Raw genomic sequence first — 16,432 nt, forward strand, 5'->3', positions numbered from 1 at the left:
TCCCCAGGCCAACCCTTACTAGTGTATTTAACTATTTATGATACATCTTTTACACTATAATGGGGTGGTCTGGGAATAAAATGGGGAGAGGGGTCTGTATGTACTCCAATTTGTTTGCGAAACTGATATTATCTATGCTCATTTTGATATAGACACCCTTTCCAATATAGTAGCCGTGCGTGTAGCTAAGAGAGCAGCCCAAAAGTATGCTTGGGCCCATATAATTAGAGGATCCAAACCATTCGTTTGTAGGTCCATGACATGGTCATGCTACAAATTAATGGCTTAGATCATCCAAGTATGTGAGCCCCACTATTCTTTTACATCATCTCATCTAGCATCTTGTCTTTAAGAGTATGTCAGTTGAGCACCTTTGATGTTTACTCCTGTCCAGGCATGTAGGTTGTTCCCTCATTTAGCCTTAGAGTGGTGTTTGCTAGTGCATATCCAACACACGGTTGTTTCTCAACCTTGAGGTCGCAGGTTTGATCCCAGGGTTACCTGCTAAAACAACATGTACTAATATGGCCACCGTACAACAACTCTTTTATTTTTCTTAAAAGCTTATCTTTACTTTGTTGGCAGTTACCGACTCCTGTGAACAATATTTTTTTGGTAGGTAAGCTTGGATTTGACGGGGACTCCTACCAGCTTATTAGATAAAGAGAAAGATGTTATATTCATAGGTACAATACGTCATTCCTAACTTGGAAAACATGAGAGGGAGGTCAAAAACTAGGGTTAGATAAAGACAGAACACTAAACCTTAGAGTCCAAACTGCTCAATGCTCTTGAGTTACATAATCGGCTAGTTTGATGGGACCATGTCGGGAACTTTGAGAGCGTCTTAGGTAAATCTACTGCAAATGGTTCATGCGAGGAAGGCGCCGCTTCTTCTATCCTTTCCTTTCCTTTTCCTGTAATTCTATGTGCGATACATTTGATTTCTCTAGTTCCTGGTCTTCTCCCTCTCGGTCCTCTTGCTCAACTGGGATCAAATTGACTAGATAACGGTCATCCACCTATGATACTTTCTTATTTGAAGCTTCTTGCCTAGGCTCTTTGTCTCTCAAGTGAACAATGATATCAAGATAAAATGCTAACATGTTCGTAACAACAAATTTTGGACCCCAAGTGTGCCGTGATTTGCTCCAACAATGCAATTGGAGGGGCACAATTTCAGGACACTATGGTATAATGAGATTTGTTAATCTTGAAGATATTACAATTAGCCCAAATGAGTGTTTACATAAAACACTCAAAGAACTAGATAAACATGGACAGATATAAATATAATCATAGAGTGAAATCCTAATCTAACCCAACTACTAAATCTAGCATAGTTGCCTAATTTGATACCCTGATCTCACCATGATGGCCAGATCTCACCAAATCTAATATATACTAACAGGAACCTCATCCTAGCCGGGCGGGCCGGGGGACAAGAGTTGAGGAATACTGAGGGCATAGTGTGATTTGTTCACCTTAGGCTTATTTGTGATAATATAAAAAGCACTATAATCTCAACAAAAAACTGAGAGTCAAAATAACAAGACTTGAGCATGTACAGATTGATACATGCAACGGACATTCATGGACATATTAACATCCTGTCCAAATTTTGTAGACGAAAATAACCTTGGATCATTAAGAGTTTGTAAGGTCGGTAATTTTGTTAATTTATCTGTCATCTTCTTCCTCCACCTCCCTCGTCCTCCCTCGATTACCCATTTAGTCTCATTCTGAACCATCTCTTTGACTTCTGTTCTTGTTTTTCATATGTTGATGCCATCAGATCATGTTATAGAAATCAGAAAATTCTTCCGTTTTTTTTTTTTCGTTTTAACTTGGGTTGAATGAATGACCTTTTTGCTCTTTTTATTTCACCAGATCCAATAAAGCAACTTGTTCTTTTTTTGGAGGCAAAAAAAAAGATGGGGTTTTAGGTAAAATGAGAGAGAGAGAGAGAGAGTAAAATGCCCATAAAAACACACATACCACATAAAAAGACACATACCATTCAAAAGGTAAAGACACACTGACAATTTCGAGAAGAAAAGCTGGACTTCATGCTAATATCATATGCCCGTGAAGGCAGACAAATTAGCATTCCCCGTCACTTATTATTACATTAGGAGACTAAATCCCCTGTATTTAGTGATACATCTCACGTAATTTCCCCAGGTATTATTATTAGTTGGCCTCGATGCTCTTTTTGGTCATGGAAAGGGTGAGATAAATCAACTTGACTGGTACTTTGGGATTGTACTTGGCAATAATATCTGCAAGCCTCTGAAATAACTCCTCAACTATTCCCTCCCCAAAGTGGCTTGCAAGCATAGATTCTATCACCGCTCTAAGGCTCTTTGCTACCATTTGCGCCATCACTAACCCATTTTCATCAACGATGCCTTCAACATCAGCAGTTACTTCCAAGATTTCCAGTAGATTAACCACGAAGGATCCTTCAGTTTGGATCACAGCCTTTAGTTCTTCTGTTGAAGGCATATATACAGGCAGTTTGAATGAATCCACCTTCTCCTCTTCAACGAGTCCCTGCATCAAATATCAGTTGGTTATTAATGTGATGTCTTCCATTATACCAAGTTTAGAACTAGCATCTGTGGTAATGCTGTGCATGGTGTAAAAATAATAGGCCCCATACCAGCAAAACACGAGGTGTTAAATGGTGGGCCCCACCCTATGCATGAATTTGGGTGGACATGGTATGCCCATTCATGGGTGTAAAATGATGTGCCCCATCATATGCATGGGTTTGGGAAGAGATGGTGGGCCCTACCATATCAAAACATGAGGTGTAAAATGGTGGGCACCACGCACGTGTAAAATAATGGGCCTCACCGATGCAATTTTGAAACTTGCCCAAGAGTTCGAACATGCGTATTATGGGAAAATTCACAAGTGGAAAACAGAAACCTATCTGTCCCCGTGAATAAGGAAACTGATTTTTGTTTCAGTGAATAATGGGGTATTTTTGGTGGAATATACAATCCTAAAAATAGCCGCAAACTCCATATTTATTGGTTAGTTGGAAACTTGCAAGCTTACACGTTTTTGAGGTATTGAAGATATTGGAAATCGGTTTGAGATATTAGGAAACGTTGAAGATTTGGGAAAATTCAATTTCCTAATATTATGCAAGTTGAATTGTTTTAGTCATTATTTGCTTTTCCTACTTTGAGGTCGATCTTTCCTAGTTTGTACGCTAATTGTTAGTCTTTTTCTATTTTGTAGGAATTTTTTCTTTTAGAGTTTATCTTAGGAGAATGTAGTGGACGTTTTGGGGTTTTTAGAGATTGAATACAAATTCTACCTTCATGCGAAGCTTCTGATCGTTTGTGTTTGGGTTGCACCAGATTGGTATCAGAGCACATCGTTAATGTGGTTGGTGGCAGATCGATCATGCCCCCCGAAAAGAAGAGATGCTCTCACCATTCCAATGGTGGAGATTGAAGCATGGGACGAATTGGCCACGCTTCGAAGACAAGTCGAAGATCTAACGGCCCGGATTCTCCTCTTGGAAACGTCCCCCCAAGAGGAGACTAAGGAAGAAGATGAAACCCAAGTGAACCCTTTCCATGACAGGGTGCAAATTAAAGATCTAGTAAACTCGTGTGAAAGACACAACTGTAGTTGGGAATTTGGACTAAGAATAGAGATATCAGAATTCCGTGGCGGGTTGTCTGTGAAAGAGTTCTTGGATTGGTTATACACGATGGAAAGAGTTTTTGAGTTCAAAGGGGTTTCAACTACAAGCAAGTGCAACTTGTGGCTTTGAAGCTGAGGGATGAGCTTCAGCAAGGTGGTCGCAATTGGAGTTGACAAGATCCCATTGAGGAAAGTCCAAAATCAACACTTGGGAGAAGATGAAGAAGAAAATGAGACAAACATTCCTCCATTTTAACTACCTCCAAACTCTTTACCAGCAGCTACAAAATAAGAGGCAAGGCAACAGATCAATCAATGAATGCACTAATGAATTCTATGAGCATGTCACTCGTAACGAATTGGCAGAAAGCAAAGAGTAAATGGTAGCGAAATCTATTGGTAGCTTGACACCCCAAATGCAAGATGTTCTAAATCGGCATAACTTTTGGTTGGTTTATAAAGTACACTAGAAGGCATTGGTTCTCGAGCAGCAATAAGGATGAGACACTATGAGGACTACTCCCGATACACGTCCATCCTAGTCCTATTGCATCTGTTCCTATGGATTGAATCCATCCCAGTTGGAAGCCAGGCGATGGGATTGATTATGCCAAGATTCGACCAGGCCCTCAGATTGTTGGAAGGGAAATCAAGAGGGCAAGCAGTGCTTATCAATGCAGACAAGGAAGGTTAGTATGAAAATGAGGAGGAAGTAGTGCAATTGCAAGGTGGCGTTGGGGAAGCCTTAGTTATTTGGAGGGCGATGATTTCGCCTCAAGACAATTCTGATGATTGGCTCAGAAAAAATTTCCATACATGTATGGGCCAGAAAAATTTGCTCTTTGGTTATCGACAGCGGAAGTTGTGAGAACATCTTATCATAGTCTGCCGCAACCACATATTGACATCTCAAACCATCCAAACCCTACAAGCTTTTATGGTTGAAATGAAGAAGTAGGTAAATATTTCAAAGTGATGCCTTGTGAATTTTTCAATTGGTAAACATTATTCTGGTGTATGGTGTGACGTGGTACTTATGGATGTATGCCATATTCTATTGGGTCGTCCATGGCAATACGATTGGAGTGTCGTGTACAATGAACGCAAGATACTCATACCCTTTGGAAGGATAATTTAAAGATTGTTCTTATTCTATCGAGTGAAGTTAACCCCAAAACTACATTAGAGGGAGTTCTAGTCTCCTCTCAAGTCATCAGTTCACAGATGAGATGAAGGAGTCAAAAGTCATATATGTTGGGGAGAAAAATCCATGGGGTACGCTTACTCTCGATCAACTAAGATTGTACATGAGCAAGTTCACAGAAAATGTTCAAATCTACCATCGCCGACTATGGGTTAGTTGACAAACATGGACAACAAATTATTCTCAAAGTGAGTGATCGATTTCATGTGAGCCATGATTACCAATGATCACATTCCTCCAAGTGACTATAACAAACACCGCCCTGAGACAATAGAACCATATGAACGATGCTTATTGCCTCAAATTATCTATTCATCTTCGCATCCCTGATCATTAGAGCCCATATCATGAGAATTCGTTGAAAAATGATGTGGAGAATTCCAGGATGAATTCTTCTCAACAGGGCCTGACTGATGCAATCTAGAAACTTGCCCAAGATTTCGAACATGATATTACGGGAAAATTCACAAGTGAAAAATATGGAAACTTGTTCGTTTCCATGGATAAGGAAACTAATTTGTTTCTGTGAAAAATGAGGTATTTTTGGTGGAATCTGCAGTCCCAAAAATAGCCACAAACTAGCTACAAACAACGCCAAGAATCGAAGGTGGTATAAAGGCATTGCTAGGAATGGTACGATGTGGGCATCCTGACGTTCTTACCAAAGTCGTACATGGCATTGTAAACTTCGCAAAATGCGAGTCTAGATCATCGTCTCAACCAAAAAGGGTTAGAGGTAGGGAGAAGATACAAGCAGTATTTCCATCAGGAAATCTTGAAGTTGTCAAACTAAGGTGATCTGATCTAGATACAAGGAAGGCGTCGATGGTGGATGGGAGGTGGAAAACGAAAAATCAGAGGCAAGGGGATTGGTATAGCTCATCCTGTGCTTATTATAATTTCAAATGGAGGAATAGGTATCGATGGTGCCTTCAGAGGAAGAAGGTTTCATCATCCTCAGTTTATCGCCCGGTGGCTGTGGTTCAGGATGAAACTAGAAAGTTTGATCAGTGGTGGAGACATGGGGATTGGTCTTGCTCGTCATGTAATTATTTCAATTTTAAACAACGGACTAAATGTCGTTGTTGTCACCAGGATCGAAAATAAAACCCTGCATATCCATTCCTCACCACATCAGGGGCTGGAGGCCTGATAGTTCCGGAATCTGATCCATGGCCTGATTCTGGGGTAATTTCGCCCTCTTTGGTCGAAGATGGCTATCCGTCGATCTCTATTTCTGGAAAGGAGGTAAAAACAAGAATGGATTCTTTAAAGGCATGTCTGGTGGGTAGAAGGAATGATTCGCCTAGATCCCTTCAGGACCTTTGGGAGTGAGCCAAAACGTCCTGGTATTCTCCCCCCCTCCCTTGCCCTTCTTTGCTCTCCAATGAAGAGATCCTTTGTGTTTTTTATTCCGAAGAGGTGGCCTTAAGAATTCTAGATTTGGGAGTCGAAAACTAGGGAGTATTCCTATCGTCTCTTTCCCCTTGGTCCTAGATTACACTCTGGCCTCTGAGACATTATGGGTAGACCTGGCAAAACCGACCCGTGCCCGCGGGTCGACCCGACCCACCCGCAAATTTGCAGGCACGGGTCCGGGTTTTAGTGACCGGCCAAAATTGACCCGCGGGCCACCCAACGCGCAAAAACATGGGTTGGGCCGCGTCAACCCGTGGGTATCCGCGGGTTTTATGCTTTTTTTAGTTTTTATTTTTTAAAAAAAAACCTAAAAAAGATTGAAACTTTTTTTGTCTTTTATTATGCCCTAAGTCCCTAACTTAGCTAGGGTTTCTTTCTTCCTTTGTTATTTCATTTTTCCCAAACTCAAAGAGACAAAGACAGAGAAGGGGACGCCACCCCATTCCCAAACTCACTCCCTCACGAGTTACACTCGGCTGAGTCATCGCCCTCTCTTAGCCTCTCTGCCGAAGCACAGTACTCTCTCTCTCTGTCTTCGATATTTTTGCTTCTTTTTTTTTTTGAAAATGAAAATGAAAATTTGAAACTTTGAGCCTGGTGGATTGGAATCTACTCTAAATCAATTGGTTTGTGTGGATTAGATCATTGTGGTTACCATTTTTTTTATTTTTTTGGGGTTTTGATTCATTTGTCTTGGTTTTCTTAAAGTGGTATTTTATTGAAATTATGCATACTATTTTTTCTGTTCTGTTTGGTGTTGACTTGAGGAACTGAAGATTGTAAATTGGTTACAAGGGTTTGATGAATTTTGCCTTGTATAAGACTTGTGGTTTATTGGTTTTGAATGATACTCTTTGATTGATTATTTATCTATTCTCTATCAGTTGAAGAATTAGTTGCCTTATTTAATTTTCATTTACTGTCCGAATCAAATGAAGAACTGATGTTTGAGCTTTTCATTTCTTTCTTTTGTCATATTCATGATTCAATTGAATTGTTTGTCCATTCATGTTGCGATTTTATGCACCATAAATCCAGAAATCCCTACATTAGTATGTGTACACATAGCTAAATTGTGTGAACAAATCCACAATGAAGATGAAGGAGAATAAAGAGAAAATAACACTTCGATTAAGCTAAAGGGATTAACAGCTATGAAGCTTCTAGAGCTAGGGTTTCTACAGCAGAGCTGAACACAAAGGCCATTCATAATTAAGAGATTCTCTGATTCAATATAAGTTTCAGCAGAAAATCCTATTACTTTCATTAAGGTTTTTAGAAATCATCTGCTTGCTTTCTACTGAATTTTTTCAGAATAACCTTTCCCACTGAAAGATCCATCAAAATCTTATTCCAAATTTCATCATTGATTTTCCTCTAGGTATCTATCATCTGACCCCCACATTGTTGGAGGAATTCTTGATAGCTGGGAGATGTTTATTTTCCTATGATATCCACATGGAGATGTTTATTTTCTATGTTTTACTTTTAATAGACTTTTTAATGTTATTTTGAAGGTCTTATGGAGTCTACGAACAACAATATTCCTACGAATGCAGACAGCGGTGACGAAAGTCCTTCTGAAGATATAAGTATTGCTACTATCGGTAACACTTCTAAACACAAATCTCGTATTTGGGATGAGTTTGTAACACATAAGGATGAGAATGGAAAAGATAGAGCAAAGTGAAAGAAATGCCCAAAAAGTTTTGCCATAGGTAGTAATACTCATGGGACATCAAATTTGAAAAAGCATGTTGAAACTGTTGGAAAATGTATTGGACGCTCCCATAAGGATGCAAATCAAATGCATATAGGTTATGATGCATCCTTGCGTGGCAAAAGAATAAGAGACTTATCGTGAGAAAGTGGCAATATCCATTATGAAACATAATTATCCATTTTCCATGGCAGAATATGAAGGCACTAGGGATCTTCACATCTATCTGAATCAAGATGTAAAACCCTATTGTAGGAACACCACTAAATCCGACTGTTTGAGAATATACAAGGGAGAGAAAGAGAAGCTTATGGTTGCTTTGGGGAAAGTTTCAAGTAGGATATGTCTCACTTCGGATGTATGGTCATCAATCACAACTGAGGGGTATATTTGTCTTACGGCACATTACGTGGATGACAATTGGAGGTTGCATAGTAAAATTATTAATTTTTGTCACTTTCCTCCCCCACACAACGGTGTTCTTATGGCAGATAAAGTATTTCAATTTCTTAAGGATTGGGGAATTGAGAAGAAATTTTTTTCTCTTACTTTAGACAACGCATCTAGCAATGATAGCATGTAAGAAATTTTAAAAAATCAACTTATTGTGCAAGATGCCTTGTTATGTAAGGGTGATTTTTTTTCATGTTCGATGTTCTGCTCATATCTTAAACCTAATTGTCCAAGATGGTTTGAAGATTGCTAATGTAGCCATAAAGAAGATTAGAGAAAGTGTGAAATATGTTAAGGGATCTGAGCGTAGAATAATAAAATTTGCCGAGTGTTGTGAACAAGTTGGAGTGAGACACTCCATGGGTTTGCAGATGGATGTACCGACTAGATGGAATGCCACATTTTTAATGCTTGAAAGTGCCATCATGTATCATCTTGCATTTCAACGTTATGCTATGATAGAACCAGGGTACAACTATTGTCCATCAATTGATGAATGAAAAAGGGGGGAGGAAATTTGCAAAATGCTAAAGCCGTTTTATGACATTACAATGCTTTTATCGGGTTCCGATTACCCAATGGCAAACTTATATTTCCAATGTGTGTGGAAAATTCAAATCCGTTTACTTGAAGAGAAGGAAAGCAAAGATGTTGTAATTAGTAGCATGTCAGATGAAATGATCCCAAAGTTTGAAAAATATTGGGAGTCTTACAGTGTTATGCTCGCTATGGCTGCTGTTCTCGACCCTCGGTACAAGATGAATGTTGTAGAATTTTGCTATAAGAAGATTAATGACAACACATACAAGGAAAATGTGGCATGTGTCCTAACGGCTTTGAATTTACTCTTTGAAGAATATGTTTCCCAATTTTCTGTGGACACTTCGAATCACGCTTCAGCTATGACTAGTGGCGACATTTGCATTGATGATGACTTTAGTGTAAGTTACACTTTTTTTTTATTATTCTTATTGTATTTAATTTTTTAAGAAGTATATCTAATATAGTTGATGTTTAAATGATTTAGGAATTCGATTACTATGAGAGTGAATTTTGTACCTCCAAGAAATCCGAATTAGACCTCTACTTGGAGGAGACAAAGTTTGATCATAAACAAAAGTTGAATGTTTTATAGTATTGGAAAGACAACGCCAGTAGATATCCTATTCTCTCTAAGATGGCACGTGATCTCATGAGTGTGCCAATAACTACCGTTGCTTCGTAATCGGCCTTTAGCATTGGAGCTAAAGTTCTCACCAAATATAGAAGTTCGCTAAGACCGGAAAATGCCGAAGCCGTAATTTGCACTCACAATTGGTTATTTGGTTATCAAGATCAATGTAAGTTTTAATATTTAGTTTACCTACCATAGTCTATGGAACTACTAATATTTTTTGAAACATTTACGACTACTAATAATTACTAGATGAAGATCCTATGATATTTAATTACTTACATTTGCTAAATGTAGGTGAAGATCCTACGGATGAACAACTCGTAGTACCATTATCCAAGGTTTCTCCTTTGGAATCAAGAGGATCAACTAACACGAATGTCATTTGATTTGGGATAGTTTCTATTAATTGATTTGGTAAAGTTTTTATTCATTGTTTCTATTCATTGATTTGTTATAGTTTCTATTCAATATTTTCCAATAGTTGACTTTTCATTGATTTGGTATAGTTTATATTCATTGATTTCATATAGTTTCTATTCATTGCAGGAGCCTTCTTCACCGGAGTTGGGAGACAACTGTCACAACTCTAAAGCATAGAAGCAAGCAAATGCAAGACGTTTTTGTTATTAATATTTCTTGGACTATTCTATGATGTTTTAGATTTAATGGGGATTATGTTTCTATGATGTTTCTTTTGGGAAAAGTTTCTATGATGTTTTACTTATGGATTTAATGGCAATTATGTTTCTATGATGTTTGGATGGTTAAGTATAAAAAGGTTAGTTCCCAAAGCATTTTTCTAATTTATGTTGTAAAATGAGATTCTTTGGTTCATTTCTTGACATTGGATTGCTCTTGTATTCCTTTGAGGGGAAATACTGTATATCTCCAAGTGATTGTTAAGAGCTTTGCATAAACTCTATGGGCATGATATGAGGATCATTTCTGTAGGTTGGTATCAATGTATCTCCAGGATCCCATTAGAGCATGCTCCCCAACGGGCTGACATGGTTGGTGCAATCAGTGGACCACTTCTGACTTCATGACATGCCAGAAGCCCCATTGATTGCAACAACCATTTCAGCATATCAGAGCACATCAAAATGGCTGGTACATTGGTATATCATTTCTCATTCTTTTTTTTTTGAATGGCTATATCATTTCTCATCCTCTATTATCTTGCATCTTATTATTGATTATTGATTCTTTAAAGAATATGAAAAATACCACCAGGATACTTTTGAACATTAAAGCTCTGCAGTGTGTTGAGAGATTCTAGATAAAATTAAAGGATCATCTTTCATTTTATGCACATTAGGAGATCAACGAATAGTGTGGCTGACCGCCTGTCTAGGCTAAGAGTAGAAAAGGAAGGCTTGGAGTTTTTTTATTTTTTGCCTCAATGAGTTTAGGCCTTTGTTGTTCAGTTTTTGTATTTTCCTTTCTTTTTCTTACTTCCTTGTAATGTTGGTGTTGAAGTTTTAATGACAATGGTTCTCAATTTCTTGTTCTTTTGTTTCAGGTGAGCGAGGATGAGCCTGTTTTGCAGGCATTTAAACTGTTGAGAGAAAAGGGTATTGGTGGGCTTCCAGTGGTGGAATGCGGTGGAATGAAGTCAGTTGGCAATATAAGCATCAGAGATGTTCAGTTCCTTCTAACCACACCTGAAATATATAATGACTACAGGTCTGTGCTTTTATTTTATCCGTTCTTTCAATGCTGTAGTTTTTCTCAACACACAAAATTGCATTAGTGGTAGACCTAAGTGGCTGTTTTCCCCATAGTTTCAGCACTCCCCCATGTCATCGTTCACTTGACGAAGTTGACGCTCTTTTACCTTAGCCGCATAATTGTCTAAGTCCGTGTTTTGCCCTACACAGTCATATCAATGTATCTCCAGGATCCCATTAGAGCATGCTCCCCATACTTTTGAATTTTTATTTTTAGGTATCTAAGTTTGGGAAATGATAGACTAAATACTGTATATATGTTTTACTAGAGCACTCTATGGGCATGATGTGTGGATGAGGAACATTTGTGAGTGATAAGTTTGGTCAAGAGGCTGAACTCCCTTCTAAGAAGATCAATATGCAAATCGATCTATGTATAGAGGGTAGTCAATGATATATGGTTTTGGACAAAATCGTGAAACGAGGATCAGTTGTAATTAGCAAGGGAGCTGTCAAGTGATGGCGTAACAAGGTCTAAATTGCACCTAAATTGCATTTTGGGTTTACTTGAACTAATTTAAACATAATCTCCAACATGTTTGATCAGACATAAAATGCAAATCTGTCAGTATAGAGGTTTCATAAAGAGCTGTCGAAAGATGGCCCAAATTAAAATTAAAAGGGCATTTTGGGCCCACATCCAGATGCTTATGAAATAATTCAAAATAGTCTCAACCAACATAAAATGCAAATCCATCCAAGTAATAGAGGGTACTCAACTATCTACAGTCTTGGTTCAAAGAACTATGTGAGGATCAGTTGTAACTTGTAACTAGTAATGGAGCTGTAAAAAAGATGACCTATATCATGCTACTCCAAATGTGAGGAGTGGAGTGGGATTGTGGGAATCACTTCTAAAGAAATGATCATTTTTTTTTTACTATTTCTCAATGAAACATGAATGTAGAAGCAATACTCTGAAATTGAACGTCAATTCTATTCTTGAAGAACTTTTGATAACACTTTCCATGTAACACATGGATTGAATTCATTTAACATTACTCACTTTTGCCTTTGATTAAGCCATTATGGTTTATTGTGTTCTTGAAAGACCTGGATGTGTATCCGTCTTCATGGAACCTACGAGCCATATACTTTACTAGAAAGTAGAAACTGATGGATACCAAATCCGAGGACTCTCCATTTGAATGCCCTTGAGAGGGGCTAGAAAACTTCTAACTTTTGATCTTAAGTGCGTGTTTGAAAGACTTGTATTTAATATCAACCCTCCGATCTGAATGTTAGAGGGTTGATCACTTGATCCTAACCCTCTATAGATCGGAGGGTTGGGATCAACCTATTGAAATGATTTTTGGGGCACAATCTATTTAGGCTGTGGGCCATCTAATGGACGGTTTGGATCATCGCATGGTGCCGGCCATACCCTACTTTTAAGTTTTAACATTTTCCTAAATTAAAAAAATCGTTTAAATTTAACCACTGTTTGAATTTGCGGGTGACCCGCGGGTTGACCCGGCCCACCGGTGGGCCGCGCGGGTCAAGTAAATTCTGACCCGCAAAAATGCGGGTCCCGTGTGACCCGCACCCGCATCACCCGCGGGTTGACCCGGCCCGGCCCACCCGTTTGCCAGGTCTAATTATGGGTTAACTTTTAGGGGATTCCATTACATGTGTGGGCCTCATCGACGGTTGAAGCCCTGGGAAATCTTTTTGGGCAGGTGAAGGAAGTTAAAATGGAGGGTCTCCATAATCAGTGTATGTGCTTTGTATCAGCCAAAATCTATGCTCCACGTTGGAAGTTTTCTCCCTCTGTGAAGCTTCGGATTTCCAACCATTGCTACATAGTTGGAGTCTCCATTCAAGGTTCCAAAGGCCCCCATTTGGCCCCTGGAGTTGGTCAGAGAGTACCTTCGTTGAATGCCTCACCAGAGAATAGGTTGCTAGTGCCCCCCTTGAGATTCAGACTATGCGGTCAGTTGGCACACTGGACCCCCATCGTCAGGATTCAAAATTCAAAATTCCAAGGGTTAGATTCGGAAATTTGCAAGGCTCGTTTCCCAAGCCTGCTGAATGGACATCTGAGTTTCAAATCAGGGTCGCGAGAGCAAGGTCCTGGATTAGCTTGGAATAATAGATTGAGTGGTGAGCTATCTATGCCCAGGTTTAATCGAGATCTCGAAAATTTTTGTCAGTCCTTAGAAGAGGGTGGGCCCTCATACGTGACATGTTCGGTATAAGAACAAGCTTCTGGGGCTGTCTTTCTTCCTGACAATTGGATTTGTTTGATGATTCTAGCGTCTTTCTTTTGTGCAGCTGTCAAAAAGAGGTTGTATATTGGTGTAAAAAGTGTAAAAGGATATCTTGGAAGATTGAGTAGACTTGTCAGACCCAGGAGTTTAAAATTGTCTTTTTTCCTGGGGAAGTCAAATGGCCTTATGGAATTTTGCTTACGGGGGCTATGTTAATGTGCAGCTCCTGTAGGGTAATGATGGACGTGATTGAGAAGTGTAAAAGACATTTGTTTTTTTCGGAGTTGGGCGGCGGCTCTTATATTGAAGGAAGAAAAAATGGGGTTTATTTTACCACAAAAGAAAATCTCTGTGGGGGATGCTATATATTTGGGTTACTAGCTGGAGGAGGATTTGTGTTTAGGTAGGCCATAGGAATTTTTGGGACTATATAGGGTAGATAGGTAATGGTATGGTGGAATATAATCTCGCATTTGTCTTGAATCGGTCCGGTAAAGTGTCCTTCCGGTTCTGGGTATGCCTAGTCCAATTTACTGGTATTTTGTAATGCAGGGCGGGACCCCTGGTCCCTAATGCCTTTCTAATATCAATAAAAATTGTCATCTTTCAAAAAATAAAAAATAGCCACAAACTTCATATTATTGGTTAGTTGGAAACTTGTAAACTTACACGAATTTAAGGTACTGTAGATATTGGAAACCGGTTTGAGATATTAGGAAACATTAAGATTTGAGAAAATACAATTTTGTAATATTGTGCAAGTTGAATCGTTTTAGTCATTTTCTATTTGGTTGCTTTTCCTATTTTGTAAGCTAATTGTTAACCTTTTTTTTTTTCCTCTGTTTTGTAGGAAATTTCCCATTTTGCAGGAATTTTTCCTTTCAGAATTTATCTTTTATCTTTTGAGAATGTACACGTGAGAGTCCCTACTTTTTCTTCTGATTTGTCTATTCGTTCACCCACCTTATCGAAACACGTGTTTTAAAATAATAGGTGGCCCTATCCAATCTACTCATGCATGATGTGTAAAAGAAAATTACCTTTTGAAGAATCCCCTGTAAAAATTTTCCATAGAAAAAGTTTTCTAAAACAAAATTTTCATGAAAAGGATAATGACCCATGAAACATCTAACAACGTACGTACCTGCGAGACCATGCCATAGAGTATCCTTGCTAGCAATTCCAATACATACAAATACTCTATGTCATAAGCATCAACACACTTCCTACCCAGAAGTGTCACGAACATCCGTCCTCCAGGAATTATTTCTTCTGAGCGTGCCATGAGAAACCTCGAGAAATCCTTCTGGAACTGCTCCAAGTAAGATTTATACACGATAGGAGGGCTCGTCTTTGAAATGTAGAAGTTCCGTTTGTGTAATGGGTTATTAGTAATCCCTGGAGGAACCTGGAATTTCAGTAATTTTAGGCTTCTAATTCTGGTTTCTTCCAAGCCGCTGCTGGAAAAGAAGTTTTGTCTAAAACCAAAAAACTATAGCCATGAAAGGTGGAGATTTTATATGGTGTAAGCCTGTATAGTCCAGTATTTTTCAAAAAAGTACTGTAAGCCTTCTGCCATAGGATCCAAAACATCCATTTGATGGGCACAACGTAAATAGGTTGTGCCCCAAAAATAATCATTTCAATAAGATGATACTAGTCTTCAGATCTATAGAGTACGTAACTGCATATTAACGAAGCCTCTATAGATTAGAGGGTTGGGATTAGATTCCTGGGGCACAACCTATTTACGTTGTGGCCCATCAAATGGACGGTTTGCATCATCCTATGGTGTAAGGTGTACAGAACTTTTTGAAAAATACTGGGCTAGCTATACACAGTTTAAATCATCCTATATACGGCGTACAACAGTTTTTTGACAAATATTGGATTATATGGGCTTACACCATATAAAAACTCATGAAAGGTGATAATTGTTAAAATATAAATGATTAAATAACACCAACTCTAACAGCTTAAGCTTTAAAGTAATTGGTTGTTTCGCATACTATCCAAAATTAAAATTGGCCAACCCAAAAATATAAGGGCCACACGTGAGGCCGAGTGTTGAAGTATCACTGTTTGAATAACACCAACTCTAACAGCTTAAGCTTATAGAGTAATTAATTCGTTGTTTCACAATGATTTTTAAGCAAAAAAGTCATGTAACTATGTTAGGAAGGAGAGGGTGCATACCTGAGACAGCCAATGGAGACAGGAAGAAGAATGAACAAAGTGAAGGCTTCTCCTTGGGAAAAGCCAACCATGAAATGAACCCGGAACAGGCGTAATTAAGCATGGCCCAAAGTCATCTCCTTTCTCTAGCTTAAGCGTTTCATAGAAAGAAGGGAACGACCTAAACACAGTGTTAAAATCGTTCAATGGAAGATCGTTCAAGAACACAAGGAATTCGGGCAATGGACGGTTTAACTTGCGGCATCGTTCATCGATGGCTTCCAGAATCTCAGATATAACCATCAAGGTGTTGGGTCCTGAAGAACACCCCAAGTCCGCTATGACCAAGCTCTCAGGGAATGTGGTGCAATAGAGATCAAGTATGGCTTCCTTTCTTATGCCCATTGTCATGGACAAAAGTTTCTTCTATTGAAATAAACGGATGAAAGGGTGATAATGAGTATAAAAGAAATAAAAGAAACTGAGTATAAGCAGATGAGGAGATAAATGAAATCAGACGAGAGAGAGAGAGAGAGAGAGAGAGAGAGAGAGAGAGAGAGACCTGAAACTGAGTATAAACTAATGGATCTTAACAGGTCATGGCCTCAATGAGGTCAGATGACACTCAAGCCCCGATGGGCGAGTTTTCACAGACCAATTTTGGATATTGATCTT

General features: G+C 38.8%; 1 protein-coding gene across 1 annotated transcript; it reads right to left on the reverse strand.

The window, feature by feature from the left end:
- Nucleotides 1-1,969: 1,969 nt before the first annotated feature.
- Nucleotides 1,970-16,204, reverse strand: LOC143887337 (putative jasmonic acid carboxyl methyltransferase 2). The gene is made up of 3 exons (XM_077391436.1): nt 15,779-16,204; nt 14,727-14,990; nt 1,970-2,556 (listed from the first exon to the last, which is right to left on the reverse strand). The coding sequence occupies exons 1-3, from the start codon at nt 16,166-16,168 to the stop codon at nt 2,194-2,196; spliced, it is 1,017 nt and encodes a 338-aa protein (XP_077247551.1). The 5' UTR covers nt 16,169-16,204; the 3' UTR covers nt 1,970-2,193.
- Nucleotides 16,205-16,432: the final 228 nt, after the last annotated feature.

Source organism: Tasmannia lanceolata, unplaced genomic scaffold (genome assembly GCF_043159265.1).
Source record: "Tasmannia lanceolata isolate RefF3 unplaced genomic scaffold, GAP_Taslan_0.1 ptg000012l, whole genome shotgun sequence".
Taxonomy (NCBI): Eukaryota; Viridiplantae; Streptophyta; class Magnoliopsida; order Canellales; family Winteraceae; genus Tasmannia; species Tasmannia lanceolata.